Source organism: Anthonomus grandis, chromosome 2, assembly GCF_022605725.1.
Source record: "Anthonomus grandis grandis chromosome 2, icAntGran1.3, whole genome shotgun sequence".
Classification (NCBI taxonomy): Eukaryota; Metazoa; Arthropoda; class Insecta; order Coleoptera; family Curculionidae; genus Anthonomus; species Anthonomus grandis.
Genome location: NC_065547.1, coordinates 44415422 through 44436972, shown reverse-complemented (window position 1 = coordinate 44436972; position 21551 = coordinate 44415422). Strand labels below are relative to the sequence as shown.

General features: G+C 33.2%; 3 protein-coding genes and 1 long non-coding RNA gene across 5 annotated transcripts in view; 3 read left to right on the top strand and 1 right to left on the bottom strand.

Annotated features, from left to right (window-relative positions):
- The window catches only part of LOC126733480 (uncharacterized), a 264393-nt gene that overhangs the window by 123533 nt on the left and 119309 nt on the right, over positions 1-21551 (top strand). The gene's annotated exons all lie outside the window — the stretch shown is intronic.
- LOC126733461 (structure-specific endonuclease subunit slx1) lies at positions 2838-4051 on the bottom strand. The gene is made up of 4 exons (XM_050436778.1): positions 3780-4051; positions 3667-3718; positions 3422-3607; positions 2838-3369 (listed from the first exon to the last, which is right to left on the bottom strand). The coding sequence occupies exons 1-4, from the start codon at positions 3956-3958 to the stop codon at positions 2989-2991; spliced, it is 798 nt and encodes a 265-aa protein (XP_050292735.1). The 5' UTR covers positions 3959-4051; the 3' UTR covers positions 2838-2988.
- LOC126733455 (5'-3' exonuclease PLD3-like) lies at positions 4531-11400 on the top strand. Of its 2 annotated transcripts, none has more exons than XM_050436769.1 (2): positions 4531-4697; positions 9264-11400. In XM_050436769.1, exon 2 carries the CDS (start codon positions 9344-9346, stop codon positions 10850-10852), a length of 1509 nt encoding a protein of 502 aa, XP_050292726.1. In that variant the 5' UTR covers positions 4531-4697; positions 9264-9343; the 3' UTR covers positions 10853-11400. The 2 variants fall into 2 exon arrangements, with proteins under 2 accessions (XP_050292726.1, XP_050292727.1); XM_050436770.1 differs by having other exon boundaries at positions 4691-4828.
- LOC126733464 (uncharacterized protein F58A4.6) lies at positions 20367-21350 on the top strand. Its single transcript, XM_050436782.1, has 3 exons — positions 20367-20848; positions 20907-21076; positions 21129-21350. Exons 1-3 carry the CDS (start codon positions 20565-20567, stop codon positions 21347-21349), a joined length of 675 nt encoding a protein of 224 aa, XP_050292739.1. The 5' UTR covers positions 20367-20564; the 3' UTR covers position 21350.

The window sequence follows — 21551 nt, the reverse complement described above, 5'->3', positions numbered from 1 at the left end:
ATTGAATAAAGTATTTTTTTTTAAATCGTTTCTAATTAGTTGGCCACCACTGTATATTTGTTAAACAATTGTAATAGGGAAATAATTACTACAGAAATATGCATGCTAGCCTTAACAACGTTCATATTAAAAACTAAATTGATATTTTAAATGCCACATGGTAGGTACTAATAAATTTCTAGACCATGTACTAACTAACTGATCCTGAATGTAAGGAAAAATATATAGTTAAAGTGTATTTAATGCACTCACATCTGGTCATGAAAAACTAACTATTTATTTGGATGAAAAAGTTATGCTGGTTATTGTTAAAATGACACATACTGTTAAAGGTATTAATAATGAAAATTTTAAAAGATCATTGGCACAACAAGTAAATAGGGCAGATAATAAATCATTCCAACGTCTCATTAACATAATAAATTCTAGTAAGGCTACAGCTGATTACAAAAGGAGAATTAAGTGTATAAATCATTTTATTATTTTTTTAATTTATTTAATAGACGGGATCAACCCCATTACAAAAAAAACAATATTACAAAGTTCAATAGTTACACCTAACCATAACTTAACATAGCTAAAATACATATATGTTTTTACAGGCAAACCAACATAAAATCAACAGAAGAGTTTACACAGTCTCTCTAATTTGATTCCTAAAACTAGACAAGCCAATGCCCACAACTTCAATATCCTCATGGTTGATAATATTTAAGATTCTTTCGATAGGGGAGTGAGTGGCATAGTTGATACTGTGAAAAGGCAAAGCAAATAGTCGGTTTCGTCTCAAGAGTCTTGAGGGGACATTGAAGCTAATTCTACCGAGGTCGGGGCATACAATCAGACCATTAAGAAGCTTAAATACAAAGGTTAAATCACCACGAATACGTCTTTCTCTCAATGTTGTCATAGCCAGCACTTCCCGTGCATCATCATAAACATGATCGTTCGTTATTTCCAAATTTAATTTAAATAGACAAAATCTTAAAAACTTATTCTGAATCCTTTCAAGGGCCAGACAGTTGTTCATGTAATAGGGGGACCATATCATTGAGCCATACTCCAATAAAGAAACCACCAAAGACATGTACACTCTCTTACAGGTCTCGACTGATCAGCTCTCTACAGTTAAGCAAAACAAAATCCAGAACCCTGGAGGACCTAACCACTATATTATTTATGTGTATATTAAAATTTAAATGATCGTCAAAATAAATGCCAAGATCCTTGATTGTATCAGAATACTGAACGGGCTATAGGGCTTCCCTCTATATTGTATGGTGTTACAACTTTTTTACTTCTTTTGTGAAAACTAATATATTACATTTTTTTATGTTTAAGAATAAGATATTGTTGACACACCAATCATTTAGCCTATTCAGGTCATTCTGTAACAAAATTTGGTCTTTGGGAGTCTGGATTACTCTATAAAATTTCAGGTCATCTGCAAACAATAAAAAGGCACTATTTTCAAAACATGTAGCAAACAATCATATCATTAATGAAAATGTTAAAGAGCAAAGGTGAGCAGTGTCCACCCTGAGGTACACCAGAACATACATTGATATTGCTGGATCTAGCACTACCCAATCTAACCTGCTGAGTCCGGCCTGACAAGAAGCTTGTGAACCAGGCAATGTATATGATTGGAGAAACCAAACACTCTAAGTTTTTCCTGCAAGATTCTGTGATCGACTCTATCAAAAGCCTTGGAAAAGTCTGTATAAATCACATCCATCTGACATCCCCTCTCCAAGGATCCTGCAGATAGATCAACAAGTTAGTGATCGTAGATCTGCCCGAACTAAACCCATGCTGCTGATTGAGCAACAGCTCCTTGCAATAGAAATAAATTTGGTCGTAGATAAGACTGTTCAACAGTTTTGGAATGGCCGACTGGATGCAAACGCCCCTATAGTTGCCTATTTGGTCATTATTATCTGATTTAAATATTGGTACCACAAAACTATGCTTCCATAATGACGGAAAGAGTGCTCAGCCAAGGGATTTCTGAAAAAGGAAGAATAGAGGGCGAGAAACAGTACAGACACATTTTTGTAAAAAATAGTTTGGTATCCCATCAGGACCTGAACTAACTTTGGCCTTTAATTTTAAAATTTTATCAAAAATCAAATCAACAGACAGTTGGGGATTAGGAATTGTCATATTTTCTCCCACCTGTTGACCCATATAATAATTGTTATTTTTATTAGTATTGTAGACAGTTGAAAAAAACTGGGCAAAACCCTCTGCTATCTGTTCGCAACCAGAAAATTCATTATCACCATACTACATTGAATTTGGAATTTTATTTACTGCTTCCTACTAACTGTTGAGGTGATACCAAAAGCTTTTAGGGTCAGTACACAGTAATCGGTCTAAATTTGAAATATAATCACAATAGCAAATTTTCTTTAAAGTTTCGCACCTTGCCCTGAGATTAGAAAAAGTGATCACGAGTACTGATGTAATTCTTGTGAGCAATCTTCTTCTGTGTAACTATATATTTAAGTTCACCCGAGAACCACTTGGGAAAATCAGATGTCTTATATCTTTTGAGAGGAACAAAAAGGGCTATTGCCATGTTTAAAATGTGATAGAATTGAGAGACAGCTATGTTAATATCAGTCGTGTTCAGTATTCTAGTCCAGTCAATTCCAGACAAGTGATTATTAATGCCATCATAATCTGCAAGCCTAAAATCATAATAAAATTCTACATACTCTACATTTGGCTTGAATTCACCACACAAATCTAATTGAAAGTTGTACGCTTTGTGGTTTAAATCATATTATATGGATAACAGAGGAGCATTTGAATTTAATTAAAGAGCAAGATCCATTATAAAAATCATGTAATTTTTTAAAATATGTATGCCACATTTTGTATATTTACCTTAATAAAATTAAAAAAAAAAACAATAAGAATATAAAGCTAAAAAGTGAGTCAATTAAAAATTAATCAGAAAAATACAGTATCAGTAAAACATCATAAAACTTCTTCGTCAGAACAATAAAAATCATTAGCTTGTGCCACATTAACCTTCATATCAATATTTTCATAACAACCCTTATATTTTCTAACTAAATCTCCCCATAAAAAGTGATTTTCACACTTGGGACATTTGCCCTCTACAGGCACATATTCTCCCTTCGATAAAAAACTTTTGGACATACACAGAATATGACACAAGATATTACAATCCGAGTTTAAACATGTCATTTGTTTAGGTGGTTCTATTATGTTAAAACAAATGTAGCACAGGTCTGATTCTTTGGGTTCTTGGCTCAGACTTCCTTGAGCTTTTAGTTTTTTGCTTACCACAGGGCCATGACAGATGGGCATATGCATTGGGGGGCACTTTCCAACCTATAAATTAATAATAGATATTTCCCAAATATAATTTTAATTTTTTACTTACAGGAAATTCCCTAATAAACTCTTCATTTAACCACCTGATTGTCAAAGGGAGCCTATTCCAAGGGCCAACTAGCAACATTTCCGACAAAACCCTTAGGCAAAAATCGTAAGTTTTCTCCCTTGCCTTTTTCTTGCTTACATGTTGCAATCTTCTGCTGGCATGCGGATGTTGCCAAGCCCACTCAAACTAATCAGAAATACAATATCAAATCTCAGAAAGGTTTTAATCATGTTTTACTTACTCACTCGTAATGCAGAAATATCATTGGGAAAACCATGAATGATCATTACCATTGTCCTAAAATATATTTTGTGGTTAGAGTGTATAAATTCATTATATTATTAAGGGTTTTATTTACCATGGGCCCCTATTGCTAGTCTTCCATGCACCCCCATATTGTAAACCTTTATTATGTTGTTTGATTCTTCTATTTGGGTCCACTGTGTAGCCTATGTAGGTTCTTCCCGCATATTTCGGGTTAAGACAATAAAGTAAATACACTCCAAAAAAGTTTTCTACTGTCTCTACATTGTTCATTTTTTATATTTTCTTTTTGTGTAAGTAAAGACAATTAAGTCTAGAAATATAAACAAAAAACATAAACACAATAAACATAACCTCTATTCTCTTATGTGTGTGAAGCTTAACGTCCGATCGATATCCAGCACCCAAATCGAGAACGCAGCATATGTCGGTTGCCAGCAGCTTATTTATAGTCCGCGCTCGGCGGTTATTTAATCAATATCATGCCCGTATTGTCCAGATATCAACAATGAATAACTAAATGGAACACCCTAAGCAAAGAGGCACAATATTATTTACGAAAAACAATTTATCCAAATCCTTTGGAAGTTATACTCTTTTATATTTTTTAACATCTAACTATTCAATAATTTTTTACCAAAAAACTTTCAATTGTGGAAATTTTCAATCATCTGAAATCGGTTTATTTTATTATTTAAAAGTTTTCATATTTATCATCACAGATGTTAAATAACCGCGAGCGCGGACTATAATATGCTGCGTTCTCGATTCGGTCGCTGGATATCGATCACACACATTATTGTCTTCTGTCACTGTCATGACCTGTCAAAGTCAAAATTAAAATGGTGATTGAATCAATGTTTTGATTCGGTTGCCTAATACGTAATTACGTATTGTTTTTATGCCTATATGATAAGATAAAGTATGTCAGTAGAATTTACATAATAAGCAATTAAAGTGCCTTTGATTGATGCAATTTAACGATTTGTTATTGTGTTTAACGTTTATTAAGGTAAGACAGAGTCCATATGGTTTTCTTTTTAAAGTTTGTTCTAAATGTCAGCTATATCAATATCAAAAAAAGGGCTCCTTCATTTCATTTTAATGCACTTGACTTAAGGAAGCCTTAATTATAAACTTAAGGTAAGCCAAAAAAAGGCCAATAAAATAATAAATCATTTTTTATTTCTAAAAGACTGGATTACAGAACCGAGGACCTTAAAATAAAACCCGATGAATTTAAATCTTCAACTATTAACATTAAGATTAACATAATTCCTGTAAAAATGTAAGACCCATTTTTTTTTATGCAAAAAACTATGCAAATAACATACTTTTTTTTCTGTTTTATTTTATTTATAATTTCTGTTAATCTATCTGATATTTTTTAAATTTATTCAGGCCTATGTGTACATACAGGGAGGTTATGTGGCTCCAGACCTCCCTTCCCTTCCAAAGCAGGATCACATTTTTTTCAGAATTTTTTTTTTGTAAATTTTGACACTAAAAAAATTAGTGTAATAAAATTAGATTAAACCACCTTTACTTATCATCAATATTTTTCAATTTTTGTGATAAGTCCATAAAATGATACTTCATGACCTCACAATAGGCAGATTTCATTATTTTCTTTTTGGCAGTCTTAAATATATGAAGGGCACAGGGGTAAAAGGGGCTCATTGCAATTTTACTCAAAACTGTGATATTTTCAGGATTGATAGTATTTCATATGTACTTTTACCTCCCATATTCCAAACTAGATAAAACATGCTCATTGAAGAGAAAATCTGCTTTAAAAAAAAGCTATACACGGGTAGAACGAGCTCATTTATCGTGTAAAACGAGCAAAAACGGGCTCATTGTAGAATTGAGCGCGTTTTTGCATGCAATGCGTTTCAACCATGCTATTATTAAAGTTAATTTGTTTCAATGTTTAGTATTAATGCGTCAGTTGGTCGGTCTACTAGACGAGAGAGTGCTTGTTTGTTTTCTTTTTTTTTTGTTTTATCCTTAAAACTCAAAAAGTTCTCATTATGGAAAGTGGTGAACATAGCAGTGATGAAGAACTAAACCTGAAAAATAGTGTAATGGAGCCTAGGAGCAAAAAAAGAAACTCTTACGGCAGATTAAGGGACGTTAATAAAAAAAATGAGACTCCAAAGTCATGAAATGGGCCCTGAACTGTTTAAAAAAGTGTTTTGACGTTGTACCCAGTGATACAAGATGTAACATATTAAAGCATTTTAACATGCTTAGTTCGACTAATGCTCAAAATTCATACTTTAGTGGTTTAATATCAGTACTTCCGGTTCAACGTAAGACATTGAGAGAAGGTGCTAAGCACTACAGTGCATCCTACAAGTACAGGGTGCGAGCTGCGGTAGCAGATAGCACGGAGGAATTTGACGTGTGCCGTAAAGCATTTATTGCTATACATGGCATATCAAGAAAAAAAGTGGAAATTTTGGTAGCAAGCTTGAAGGAAACAGGATATGCTCCTGAAGATGAACGAGGTAGGCACCCAAACCATTCTAATAAGCTTCCAGTAGAAAACACAAAACTATAAGCCTAGTCAGGCAGCATATCAATTCATTTAAAGGTCGTGGAAGTCATTATGGCCTGAAGGACTCTTCAAAAATATACCTTTCTGAAGAGCTAAACTTAAAGAAAATGCATAAAATGTTTAAGGAACTTCACCCTGGCAATAAAATATCGTACGAGTCGTACAGGCAGGTGTTTTGCCGTGATTTCAATATCTCCTTTGGTTATCCACGAACGGATACTTGTAGCAGCTGTGATGAGTTCACAATAAAAATTAAAAACTTAGAATCTGAAAAACTGGTAAAAAACTCATCTGAGGAGATCTTACGGATATCTAGGGAGATGGAGAGATTAACTACAGAAAACGCGTTACATAAGAAAAAAGCGGAAACTCTTTATAGTAGGAAGAGGATGGCTAAGATAAACAGTAAAAAAAAATCTAATTTAGAGGCAATTTGTATGGATTTTGCCAAGAATCTTCCAGCGCCAAATATACCAACAAATGATACCTATTACAAAAGGCAGCTATCAAGATACGCATTTAATGTTCACGTATTGTCTACCTCTGAGAGCTATTTTTACGTCTATCCAGAAAAAGGTTTTAGATGATGTGTGCTCACTGCTTCATAACTTCATATATAACCATCTAGATCAAGAAGTAAAGCACTTACAAATATTTTGTGATTCATGCAGTGGCCAACAAAAAAATTTTACCTTTTTTCGTTTTCTTCATAACTTAGTCAACAACGAGAAAAGGTTAGAATCAGCTTCTATCACGTTCCCCATTCGAGGACATTCCTATATGGAATGTGATAAGAATTTTCTATCTCGTAGTGTTGGTTTCCTCGTAAACCAAAAAAGCAGAGCAGATCTTTCCAAAGACTGGTTGAAAATATTGGAAGAAGATCCCGCCATTCCCCAACTCCATTTACGGTTATCGAGGTCAATCACACCTTTTTCCGCAGCTGGGGAAAATTTCTTGACAATAGTTACGCAAAAAAGTCGCCATTCCCATCTAGACCAATCAGAGAAATTAATATAAATAGAGGACCTTTGATACAGTATCGCACTACATATAATGGATGTTGGGAGTCAGCTTCGCTGCAAGGAAAGTCTTCGCGATAAGCTGTTCGTCATCTTCAAGACAACGAATTTATGCTACATGAGTTAAGTTATGAAGGTACACATTTTTTTATTATTATTAAATCTGTTTTTTACGTATTTTATTTATATATTTAGGGCAGCTTCCAGTATCTGCTAAGAAGTTTCGGGACCTGCAGCATTTAAAAATTTTTGCAACAAAGCAGCGCAAGACTTTTTTTCAAACCTGCCGCATCACTAATTAACGAATTGGTAAATTTTAAGGATAAGGTCGGTTTTATAGATCTACAATAGTAATATCTATTATTTTTTTAAGAATATTGTTTGGAGCCTTTCGCACTACGACGATCGAGGTTATGATTACTGTGAAAGAACAGGCTCATTTCAATAAAATGGACCCCTTTTTCCCCTGTCACTTTTGTACCTGTATGCGATTTTATTATTTTTTTGTACTGAACGGAAATACAAACAGTCTCAAAACACTTAGGGAGTTTGTTTATTGTTTTATCTTCACAAAAAAAAGTTAATTAATTGAAAAAAGCAACATAGCGTTCGTAAGCTAGAATTTGTACCTAAATTCGCTCTGCTGAAAAATCACAAAAATGCTCAGGAGCTCCTTTTACCCCTGTGCCCTTCATATTGAATTGTTTCTTTATCTAATAATCATTATTTCTATAATTAAGTTCAAAATGCTATTAACACCATCAATTATTATAAATAAAAAATATATATTTTAAAATCATCCTATATTCTCCTTTATTAAATGAAGATGTGAGCAAAGCAATTAATTAAATTCTCTTTGAGACTGTGCTCATAATGCTATAAAACAGCTTATTATTGTTGGGCCTCAGATAATGAAAAAATATTAGGGTTCAGAGTAAAGAAAAATAATGGATCTATGTGTGCTTAATTCATTTATATTTGGGGGCTTATTATTTATTTAAAATAGGAGCAAATCATTCTAATAAGATTGTCTTTATAGGGGTGGTGCTTAAATATATTCTGCTGAAGGAAATTATTCACCATACAACTTTCTAAAAAAAAAAAGAAACAATTATACAAGATGATGCTACAACTTATAAAAAAAATGCATATACAAAAATTCTGATTAAATTGAAGAATTCTTATTATGCTAAATAGATAAACCACATTTTCTTTTTGCTTATTTAACATGAGTGATATTTACTTTGACAGGCTTAAAACCATAGATCTGCAAGAAAATGATTTTAAATTGAAATATATCGTATTTTAATTTAAAAAAATCTAATTTCTAATATAACACATTTTAGTGACAATATTATAAATTTTACTCAGATAACCATGAAGGGTATATTACCATACACTTATATTTAGTTATAAGTCGAAAGTTACACATTTTCAAAACTATAAAGAAAGCATTTAGATAGAAAAGTTGTGACAAAACTACATCCTGTGGTAGTCTATACAAAGTCACTTAAAATACCATTAATTTGCTTAGCAGGTGTCTGCACCATCTGTCAGCATGTTTTAATTATTGGTGACAATAGAGGCACCTGCCAAGCAGATTGCTGGTATTCCAAATGACGTTACATACACTATACCAAAGTAGCCATTTGACTCATCAGTTCAAAGGATTACTTGATGTTTTTTTTCCCATATATTTTTTTTACAGACAACATGGCTACCATTTAGGACCTCATTCCTCAATCCACTGATATTCAAAAACTTACAATAATTTGTGTTTTGGAATGTGTGAAATCTTGTAGATTTTGTAGCAAAAGATTAAGACTAATCCTCATTATATGACAATGTATATGTATGTCTATAATTTTTCTTTCTTGTCCAAATTCTGCATCCATACTGATTAGCCCAAGATTTCCACATCAAAATCATTACATATCATTACCAACACATGAACTATACATCACTAAATAACCCATTACATTACTAATTTCAGGTGGAACAATGAACATATCAAGACATCCTTAGATAGAGATTATTTTCATTTCCAACTCATTCAAGCAATAAAAAACCAAGATGCAAATAAAACTAATCCCAGACAGTCCAACAAAAAGCATCTGCAGTGACGCTACAGATGTTCCAGCCTCACCAACTCAACGGGAATACGATTATTGGTTCCAGAGGTGTACCCTAATGGACCGCGGGTGGAGCCCTCCCAAAATGGCCCATAACAAATGGCGTCGTTTTTCCTACATTCCCGTCTCGATTATTTGTGTCCTTTTATTGCTCATTGTCCTTATGCCCGTGCTGGATCAAGCTACCGAACGGGCCCTGCAGAGACTTAACTACCAAAGGAAATGCGACAGCCCTGGATATTTAGTCGAAACTATTCCAGAAGGATTGGTTTTTAACGATACCAATGTTAAAAATTTCGATACATTTTGGACCTGGATGGATCTGATAAACAATGCGGAGAAATCTATTGAAATCGCTTCTCTTTATTGGACGTTACGAGGTTCCGATGTTAACTCTACCGACCCATCTGATTTTAAGGGAGAAAAGCTGTTAAAAGCCCTGCAGCAAAAGGGAAAGAAGGGAGTGAAGATAAGGATCGCTCAGAATGAAGAGAATTCCGATACGAAATGGTTGATGCATGAAGCAGCTGCTGAAGTTCGAACGGTTAACTTTACTAGGCTTCTTGGTGGTGGGGTGCTTCATACAAAAATGATTATCGTGGATAAATTGTATGTCTATATTGGCAGCGCTAATATGGATTGGAGATCTCTCGCACAAGTTAAAGAAATGGGAATAGTCGTTTACGGATGCTCCTGTCTCGCAACCGATGCCTTAAAAATATTTGAGGCATATTGGACTCTCGGCTTAAATGATTCAGCCATTCCAGTTCCTTGGCCGGATAACTATTCTACCAGTTTTAATGCGGAAACCCCGATAGAATTATCGATGAGTAGGTTCTATAATAGCAAAGTTTTTAAGACATTTTTGTCCAGTTCTCCTCCACCTTTTAACGGTAAAGGTAGAACCAACGATATTGACGCCTTAGTAGGTGTAATCCAGCAGGCTGAAAAATTTGTTCATATTGCCGTCATGGATTATATTCCTTTAATGATTTATACACCAAAGAGGATCTATTGGCCTGTTATTGATGATGCATTGAAATCGGCGGCCATTGATCGAAAAGTCTCTGTCAAACTACTTATTAGCAAATGGAATCATTCCAGGACGCAAGAAGACGAGTTTCTAAGAAGCTTGGCGATACTTGATAATGTTTACAAAGGAGTATCGATTGAAGTTAGAAGATTTATCGTCCCGAGTAATTCCAGTGAGGATTTAATTCCCTTTGCTCGTGTTAACCATAATAAATATATGGTAACGGACAAGACGGCTTTTATTGGCACTTCTAATTGGGCTGGAGACTACTTTACTGATACTGCTGGAGTCTCATTTGTGATGCACGATCCGGAGGAGGATGGTGAGGAAATTGATTATCCAACAATTAGAGCTCAACTGGAAAGCGTTTTTCAAAGAGACTGGAATTCTCAATACGCTCATCCCTTTATATTTTAAGATTGATTTAGTTTTTTTTAAGAGAATTCTCAAAAGATGTAATTTTTTTTCTGTTATGGATATATGACGACTTTGCTTCAAATTAATATTAAAAACAGGAAACAGTATTTGGTGGAGACTGGAGAAAAACTCTTCATATTTTGAATTATATTCTTCATATTCCAATTTAGAGAGATATTTTATATCTAATGCACTATCTAAAATGCACTTATTGTAAAAGGTTTTCACCGATATTATTGTGATTTAGGCACCAATAGTTAGGTATTTATGATATTTGAAGTGCACCTGTTATTACGTGTCTTAAGTATAGTCAAAACGCACAAAACAATCAATTTATCTTGAGATTCTAATAAGGTGGTGGTCAATATTAAAGGTAATTTTAAGAGTTAATGAGTGCCTTCTATATTGTTAACAATTATTCCAAATGGACTGGATAGAAATGAAAAAATCGATAAAAAGTATATATTTTAAGAAAGTGATTATACAAAGAAAATTGAACAGAGGTGGTATATTATGATATAGATAAATAAAAAATGATCTCAATTATAGTTTGTAGTTTTATTTATGCCTTATTGATGGATTATTTGTAATAGGGCGTAATCCCAAGAAGTAAAATTTTCAGGAAACGCAAAAAACGTTTTATGATCAATAAGTCAAAATAATATGGCAATTTTTGTTATAAGCATATTCTTTTTGGCATTTTGCTATTCACAATTATAACTAATAATGATTTTTTTATTTTGTTAAATATTTTTGTGTGATACGCCATATTTGTCACTATAAAAATGCGGAATGTGGCTTATGACAAATTGATTGTTGTGTGATACATCATGTTTGTTTCAATAAAAACATCTCTATTACAAACATCGAAGTAAAAAAAATAAATAAGAAAATCAGAAATCTAAAAAACACTTCAACTCTATCTATAGATTTAGTTTTTGAATAAATACACAAAAACTTGTTAAGCAAGAAAAAAATAAAAACAAAGGTGAAAAAATCTAAAAACAAAAAACCACTGATTAAGAAAACATTTCAATTGGTTTAATGTGGAAGAGAATCGTAGAAAGAATGAGTATCAGATGTGAGATGCGTTTTCAATTGCTGTAAATGCAACCACTTGGAATGTTTTATCTTTAGTCTGTCTTGGAATAATCTTTGGAATGAACCTGCTCTAATATTTCTTTGTTTTGATCTCTGTGGTAACTCAGTGTATTTATCATCAAAATTAGTTTTATAGAATATTTTTCCTTCTGATGTGTACTTTAACGCTCTTAGATCTGTAACTGTTGGGTCCTTGGCGCTTCTTCCCGGCCTAATAGAATTATAGATAAAAGAAGATTTTATATCAAAGTTTAAAAACTGATCATGAGTTAGATCACATACATCAAAACGTTTCGGTTTTGTTCGAGCGTCGCGAATAACAGAAATGTATTCACTTGGGAGTTGTATTATACGATGTTTTAATTTTTTTTCGATAAGAGCGTGGACAGAGTCAAACTCCATTTGCGTGTGACCCTTTTCTAAATATTTCTGTTTAATTGAAAAATGCAGTAATGCATTTGACAATATAGCGTTGCGGTTCTGATAGCAACAGCCGTCAGAAAATAAAATTATAGGTTTTTTATCAGTCAAACAATTTTCTTTTAAATGTTTTATAATGCAAGTGGCAAAAATAGATGCACTTAAGTCACCCTTAGTTTCATTCCATAGATATAATTTACACAACTATGAGACTCTAAGTTATAAACGGTAAAATTAAGTATTTGAAGTTTTCTGCTTCTGGATTGCTTCCTCCTTATTTTTCTCTTTTTCACACCTAGCTCTGGTCTTTTTTGCAAAATGTATGTTGTAATCATTTTCGGATATTTGCTTGATTTTATACCCATAACACACATCACATTCGTCTTTCTTCGGACGGAAAATTGACAGGTTCATTTCTTCGAAAACGCGATAAAAAGGAAAAAGTGTATACAGTTCTACATTGTTTTCCAGACAATGATCCTGGTACATTTTGTAAAGTTGAGCTTTTGTTTGAAATGTTTGCTCCAAGTAAACTTTAGAACTGTCTTTTCTACAATAATGAGATAGTTGTTTTGGCAAATTATTTAAAAATGTCTTCAGGTGATTCATTCTTTTATTTTGTTCAGGATTTGCTTCGGCATTTGCGTCAGGATTTAAATTGGCACACGCCCCCTTTTCTACTATTCCCAAACTGCTTGTTTTCAACCAACTATGTACCATTTTTTCTTTCAGTCCCAAGGTACCCAAAAACATTCGTTTGCTTACTTGTAGTGTTTCATTCCTTACTTTTAATTGGTAAATATATGTGCCAGATCTTCTAGAAGGTCCAGCAGTGTAACATCGTTTTTTTGGTTTTATATCAACTAAAGAGCAGACATACACTTTTTTCTCGGCCCAGGATAAAGTCCAAAATTTTAAAAAAATATTTTGCGAGTCTTCAATAGAGATCTTGCTACAGTATCGTTTGTTTTTTAAACAGTAATCGGAGTTACAAGGTATTGACTCTCTCGAAGGTCGCTGTACATTATGGCTTACTCTTCCATCTTTGGTTCTATTGTATCCTAAATAACTCTTACCTTTTATTCTTTTAATTTTATTCTTCTCTCTTTTCCAATTTTGCGGTCGTGGTCTTTTTGATCTGTTTATTGGAACTATTTCTTTTGAATTATTTTCTTCATAGCTGTCGCGAGTCATTTCACTAGCATGCCGTGAGGGGGCATTAATGGCTTGTTCATCATCCATTTCATCTTCACTGTTTTCATCAGATAATGTCATGTTGTAGTCTGGATCATCACTATCAGATAATGGTAACTCTACATTCTCTTCGGGCTGATCTCTAAAATATTCTGTAGACAGACATTCCCCATCTGTATTTAAACATTTTTCTTCTGTAGTATTTAGTGGATTAAAAACGTCATTTATATCGGCATCAATAATATTTCTATTATCAAAACATTGCAGGTCTGTATTGAGGTCGTTAAAAGGTGAAATATTATAACTTTCGCTGGGAATATCTACATTTGAATAAATTGTGTCAGGATTTTTACTGGAAACATCCAAGGAACCACATTGTGGCTTAGCAATCACATCGAATTGTACATTCTCAAAAATGAGACCTGTATCCACTATCTCCTCTATATCAATTTCAGTAGGAGGTACGTTTTCTTGGTTTTCTACATTATCCAAGATTTCACAAGAGATTCGGTTAACACAAGAAGTTTATGCATTATCTTTTTGCTTTTGTTCTATTGCCAATTTAAGAATGTTCTGACTTCTGGTTGACATTTTTCTAGAAACAAAGAGCACTGGTTAATTACTTTCATGTATCCCCATAGAGATATCCCACCGTTGACTGGGGGCTAAAAAATGCAATTTACAGTGTAATTTTTGTTAAATCTCTCTATGTGATAAAATTACTAAAATCAAAATTACAGTAATTGTCGACAAACAGGTAAGCGCATAGGGATACTGAGGCGAGTAGAAGTAATTCTATTAGCGTGTGTTTGTAAAGTATTAGTACAAAAACCTAAACGTGCCGCTGGAATTACGTCTACTCGTCGTAGCTTCCCTATGCGCTCATCTTTTAGTCGAGAATTACCGTCAGTAACTTGGTCGCAATGTATAATAATTGCTGAAACGAAATCTAATTTCGGTTAACTTTCATAAAAAAACAACTTTTGAATACGCACTTTTACTATAAAAATATGAAACAAAGTTTAAAGGGACCTATTATTAAGTCCTCTCAGATTTAATGGCAGTTTAATTATACAGCCAAATTTTAAAGATAATATAATAAGACGTATCCCAAAAAATTACACTATACACTTTTCATGCAATAGGACGTATCCGCAAAATGGTTTAAATAACTTACCTGTAGATTATTTTATGAGAGATTTAGTTTTATTTCACTTCTATATCGTTAATAATAGTGTTTTTAAACTATAAATAACAAAAATAACACCTTAAAACTGAATTTACTTTGGTGGTATAGAGCGGCGTGGAAGCTGCATAAGAGAACTGTGGTTTACGCGTTATTGCAACTAGAAATATTTCGCGTGCGTTAAGTCAAATTACTACACATTCTGGCTTTCCAGAGGCTTACGCGGTTCTGTGGATAGATGTCAAATGTGTTTGCTTACATAGTAACCTTTAAGGCGGGATTTTTGAAAATTTGTGTGTTACGTCCTATTACAAATAAGCCATCGATATAAGGCTACATAGGCTGTATCAAACTGCTGATCAGAGTCGTTCTGTATCTGTAAGTGGGTAACCGTTAAGATTTCATACTCATATTAATGAAATTAAAACCATATTAAGAACAAAAACTTCAGGATTTGACGAGGGTTCAGTAAAAATTGATAGTAGTGAGTAAAGGGTGTGTTAAAGCTACTGCAATAAATATATCTTTTGATTCAGGCATATTAGCTTAAAGTCAGCTTTGGTAAGACCTCCCTTTAAAGGTTGCAGTTTTGAAGATCCTTCTTGTTATCGCCCTATATTCCTACTTTATCTAAAATTATAGAAAAAATTGTCAAATCAAGAATGATGACTATTCTTCGGAGACAGTATCTTGGTCTAAATGGGGGAGAGGTAGTTGCAGCAGTGTTCTGTGATTTCTCCAAGGCGTTTGATTGTGTGGATCGAGGAATACTGCTGCTTGCTCTTAACTGGCCACAGTCCTACTCAACCAATTTGAAACAATATGTAAAGTGTCTAACATTGAGCATGGGGTTCCTCGGTGCTTGGCCCACTTCTGTTCCTTTTATACAGGGTCGAATTTAACTTTTTGCCGCCTATAGGCTAATATATTTTTGCCGCCCTAATTTAATATTTTAAAGTCAATATTTTTTGTATATCGGAGGCATTATATTATTAATGTAAACTACATTAGAACTGCTTTTAAACATTTAATAAACACATTTTACAAAAATAAACTGTAACACACAAACACAAAAAAAAACACAATATTTAACAAAAGTAAAACGCGAAATTAAACAACAATTATTCTTTAAAACAAACACATTTCATAGAATGTACAAAAAAATAAAAATAAAATAATAAAAAAATAAGTCTTAATAGATATCAATAAGATTTATGTTATTTGTCACATCTGGTTCAATATTTAATATTGCCACAGCTTCTAGTCTTTCTTGTTCGAGGGTTCATCTTAAATGTCTTAGTGCGTTTCAAACAAGAGAAACTTCGTTCAGCAGAACAGTTTGAGACCGGTAAACAAATGCACAATCTAAATACAATGTCAATATTTGGATATATACTTTTTAGGTTCATTGTTGTAAACCACTCATATAGTTCTAAAATGGAGCACTGGGTGTCTTTTTTAGAATGTAACACATGCTCCAGAAAATGTGATGCTTCACCTTTAAAGTTTATGTCTAGGTCGTTGGGATAGTTCTCCTGTAGGAACAGAACAGTTTTTTTTAATTCACCAGAACTCATATTCCTCAGTTGAGTAATATCTACGAAAGAAAATGTTTTATTAAATTCTTCGTAACATGCTCGCCGTTTGAGAATTTCAATTAGAAGGGAATCAATTATAGGTAAAAAGGTTGAAACTCTAAATTCATCTCTTCCAGTCAAAACTACCTCGTTATCTCTAGTTTCACCAGGTCGTAGTTTAGCTATTTTTCTCCGTTTGTGGTCTGTTTTCGTATGTTACTTCACTTAGTACACAAATTTTCTTCGCATCGTTTTCATATACGTCAAATTTGTCTCGGACTGATTTGAACAACGCAATTAGAGAATCATATAATGTAATGGTTTGGATTATATTTGTCTCTACTTTTTGTAATGATGTATTTACCACATTTATCCTTTCCAGAAAAAATCCCCAGAATACTATCATAAAAGTGGTTTCAAAGCGCTCAAGTTTTTGTCGAAGCGATTTTGCATCATTACGAGTTATTGGTTTTTGTGCAGTATCTTCCTCAACCAACATAAAGTTTCATAGATTTCCTTTAAACACATATTTAAAGTTTTACAGGCGTCATCTCTAGCAGACCATCTAGTTGTAGATAAGCTTTTTAAAGTCTTGTTGCACTTTGATTGTAAGTGACTCTATGTCACAGTCGACGCACCAAAAAAAGTATACATTTTTTTCTTGTAAGACTGAAAAAAAGTTTGTTGTTTCTAAGCAACATGCTGCCGCTACATTTCCAACTAAATTGAGGGAGTGTGCAGAACAAGCAACATAATAAGCTTCTGGACATACACCCTTGATTTTCGCTTGTAGGCCATTAATATATTCCTGACATGTTTGCGGCATTGTCATAAGACTGTCCCCGACAGTCGATTATTTGAATATTTAGGTTTTTAAAACTTTCCATCAAAGTATTAAACATATCTGCTACTTTATGTCCAACATTTGGAAGAAATGTTAAAAACCGCTCCACTGGAACACCGTCTTGGCGTACATATCTAACAATTAATGTAAGTTGGTCTATATGGGCTATATCTGGGGTGGAATCTACAACAATAGAAAAATATTTAGCTTGTTTTAATTCTTCTACTATAACATCTTGCACTCTCTTCGCAATGATTTTAATAAACTCCTCATATGTTATTTTTGAGAGGTAATTTGTGGCACCCGAACCTTTTCCACCATAACGAGCAATATGGTCAGCTAAAAAGGGGTCGAACTGGGCCAAAAAATCTATGCACATAAGGAAATTTCCATTATTAGTCGTTCCAAGTTTCTTCTCTTTGCCTCTTAAACCTAAACCTCGCGAAGTTAAAGACTTTACAACTGCTACTACTCGCTCCAGGACACTTCTCCAATAGGCAATTTCAATTCTGTCCCTTTACCAAGTAACAAATCAATCCTTTCGAGTTTGAATTGAAATTTTCGGCTGGTTGAATTTTCATGTTTCTGAACCCTTTTAACCACATTTTTCCAGTCATAAAAGCCACCCGAGCCAAACTGAGAATCAATATTTTTTAAAAGCTATATAGTTACATGTATATTCGTTTATTATCCAATTACTAGGATCTTCTGATATGTTGACAGAAGGTTCGCTATCTTCTTTTTGTGCTGAAGATGGTCCAGGACTACACGCATCTTAATGCGTGAAAATGTAGTCGGTGGTTTTAGATGGACTCTAGGTAAATCTACAGAATTAGAGCAAGAATCTTCCTGTACTTTCTGGTCGTCCTGCTCCTGTGTATCCGAGTTGGTTAGTTTCTTAAACATATCTTTTAATTTAGGGGTCTTTTTAAGAACTTCTTCCGTTTTCTTTTTTTTTCCTCTCTTAAATATTTGTATTGGTTTCCAGACAGTCGTTTGCGTCCATCACTCATCTTTGCTGTTTATTGGATCTAATATAATATGAAGCTATTATATACCTATTTATCACTAGGATTTTAAAAGCATTTAATTTAATTTAAAACTATTAAGCCAAAGCATATCTGCACTTGTGGCGCATCGAAAACAAAACAGAGGCAATTTCGGGCAATCCATTAGCCTTTTTTAAAAACTGTAAAACCCGTCGATTTTATTTACAACCTTCTAAGGGGGTTGTCTTTCTCTTAATAAAAGTATGCACAAAAAACAACTTAAAAACGTCTATTATTCACCCTCTGTTTTATTTTTTGACAATATGATATGAATTTAAAATCCTTTTTAAACTTGAAAACGAAGAATCAAAAAAAGAAACCTACCTTTTTATTGTTTACAATTTACAATTCAGCTCCAGTCTGCTCTAGAGCTCTAGTCTACACCCAACCCCAACTTCTTCTAACTTGTAAACATCGAGTAAGTAAAATCCGCAATTCGCAAATCAAAACTGTCAACAATTAACAATTTATTAAAAATAATACAAGTTTGTAGAAAAAACACCGGCACTTATCTAACGAATGTACAAAATGAAAAATGTAAACCGAAAAGCGACGGCGGCTCCGATCTGCGCTATATAATACATGTATATGCCTGCTAATTTAAGGAAAGCCTCCGCTGCGTATGGGTTAGGCCGAATTCGAGTGTTTTAATCAAAATAAGCCTGCCTATGACGAGTGAATTCGGCCAGATTTTTTTAAACTATGTTTTTAAAATTATTTATTCCGATAATTTTTTTTAAACGTGATTTTGCCGCCCCTAATATTTGCCGCCCTAGGCTTCAGCCTACTCAGCCTTAGCGTAAATCCGCCCCTGCTTTTATATATAAACGACCTAGCTTCCATCAATATGAATGGATCACATAGTGGAACGGTGCAGTGTTAACAGGTTGATTTTTAATGTTTGAGAAAACTTTAAATTTACTGTAACTGACGTGGTTCTAGATAATGTCCCATTAAGTAGCAAAGGAACCTAAAAAGTGTTTGGAATTGGTGGTTAGTTCAAGTTGGAAGAAGAAAATCGGCATCATCAGTTTGGGACAATATGCGGTGTATTGTCCCAAACTGAGTGGAGGATACTAGATATTCTTAAAATAACAATAATGTTTATGAGTTTAGGGAAGTTTAAAGGCATAAATACATCTGTATCCTAAACTATGCTTTATCTGTAATGTGTATGTATATATCTGTAACAATATATCCAATTAAATATAATGCTTTCGGTTTGTTAACAGAACAACTTCTATTCAGTAACTTTATATCAAAGCCCTATTATAATAATTTAATTTTTTGAATATAAGTTTAAATTTAAAGATATTCTAGTTCTTTGCAAAATTCATCATATTCATATAAAGGCGGCTTAAAAAATAACACTGATTTTTATGTTACCATTTGGTGTATCAGCACTGTATCTGGTGTGAACTTTTTATCATCTTATATCACTAAGAAATTGAGTATAATTTTCACATAAATGAAACATAATTTCTTTTTAAAAAGAGAAGAAAACCACAATTAATACAGATCTAACTTTAACAAATGTAACATATACTAACTTAATACGAGCATCTTAAAGTGGTTTAGTGGAAATTCGCTTAAACATATAACTCGCATGTATAAATACCCGTAAACCGCTTTAACTATCGTAAAACGGTTTAAATTGATTCAGATAAGTGGATGATCCGGTTTTAAACCGCTTTAAACTACCGTGTAAACATCTGTCACCGCTCAGTCTATTTAACTCCCAGTGCTACCAACACAAATGTGCAAATGCTTTTAAAAAAATAAACCGATATTTTAAAGTTAGATTTGGTTATTTTTTGCCAAATCATTTAATAAACTAGTCAACTTTTCAAGTAATAAAGTAACTAGTTAGCTCAACCAATTATTTGTTTATTAATTCCTAGGTTGGCAATGATAAAGAGCTGTTGAATCTTAAGGTGGAATCCCTTTCTTAATCCTCTTATGTAGACACTAGCCAAACTGAATTATCTCTAAACCGGTTTAATCGCTAAAATGGTTTAATGGCCCGTATAAACTTGTTAACTGACAGTTAAAACACCCTGCATAATATTGGAATAATAAGATTTTGACGGCACGCCACTGGTGAATTCGAGTGTCAGTGCCAAACACGTCAATGTCATATTTGTCAAGTCATTGATTGTTTTGATTTTGAATTTCATATTCTAAAGAGTATTTTCCATTAACTTTTATTTAACTAATTATCTAATGAAACCCAAAAGTTCTCGATCTTCCAGGTATCCACAGCCAAGCCAACAGGAACACTGAAAAGCGATTATAATCTTATATTCTTAACCAGAAGTTTCTTCATGGTGTCTGCAAAATTATGGAGCCCCATTTACTAATAGCATGTTATCCAAAATACTACAAATATGATAATTTAGAACTTGGAATTAACCATGTGAAAACCTTGAATCTTTGTAACTGTGGCCAGAAAAAGCAAAAAAGAAAATCGTTGTCCCTAGACTGTGTTTTTGTATATTATTTTGTAAAAGAACTTCACATAAGCTGGTTTTACAGAAACCGGTTTATAGAAAGGATAAGAAGCTGGGGAGGGCCTGACGTGTTAGTTTTAGTTAGAACTAAAAAGAATTTAATAGATTATAATTGGTAAGTTGCGATTAAGTTGAAACTGGAATATCTATCTATGCTATTTTATGATTTGCAGGAACGAGAGAATTTACCAAATGGTTAGAGAAAGATGCGAAGTAGACCATGCATTTAGTTGGCTTTCAACTTTAGGAGGGGCCTTTTCTGCTTTAGGGGACTATTTTGGCAAATGTGCGGAAATGGCTGGCAAAATATCTCTTAATCAATTGAAATTAGCTCTAAGAATAGGTGAACTTTATAGACTTTCTTATATTAATTTCTATATTTATTACATTTATAGGAGATCCAAGCTTACAAGCAAGGTGTCGTCTATATTTAAGTATAAGCCTCATACAAAAAAAGAGATTTAATATGGCATCGCATATAATTAAAACTGTGTATCATTCAGCCAAATCACATTCGGTAAAGGATGAGCGTCTTCTAAAGATGTGTAAAGGTATTTGGGCAAAGTTACAATATGAATATGATATTTATAGGCAAAATAAAACAGTTAATAGATGATGATCTATCTTTTATTTTATAGTTGAAAAAATGCCAAAAAGTCATGTGTTATTATTTCATGTTTCTGAAAGTATTGAAGGAGCTTGATTTTTATGTGATATAATTTGTAGTGCAGATTTATTGCTGCTTATTGGTTTTAAATACAGGGATTTGACCAGACTTTCGATTTCAGATTTTAATTTAATAGTTTTCTTAATATTTG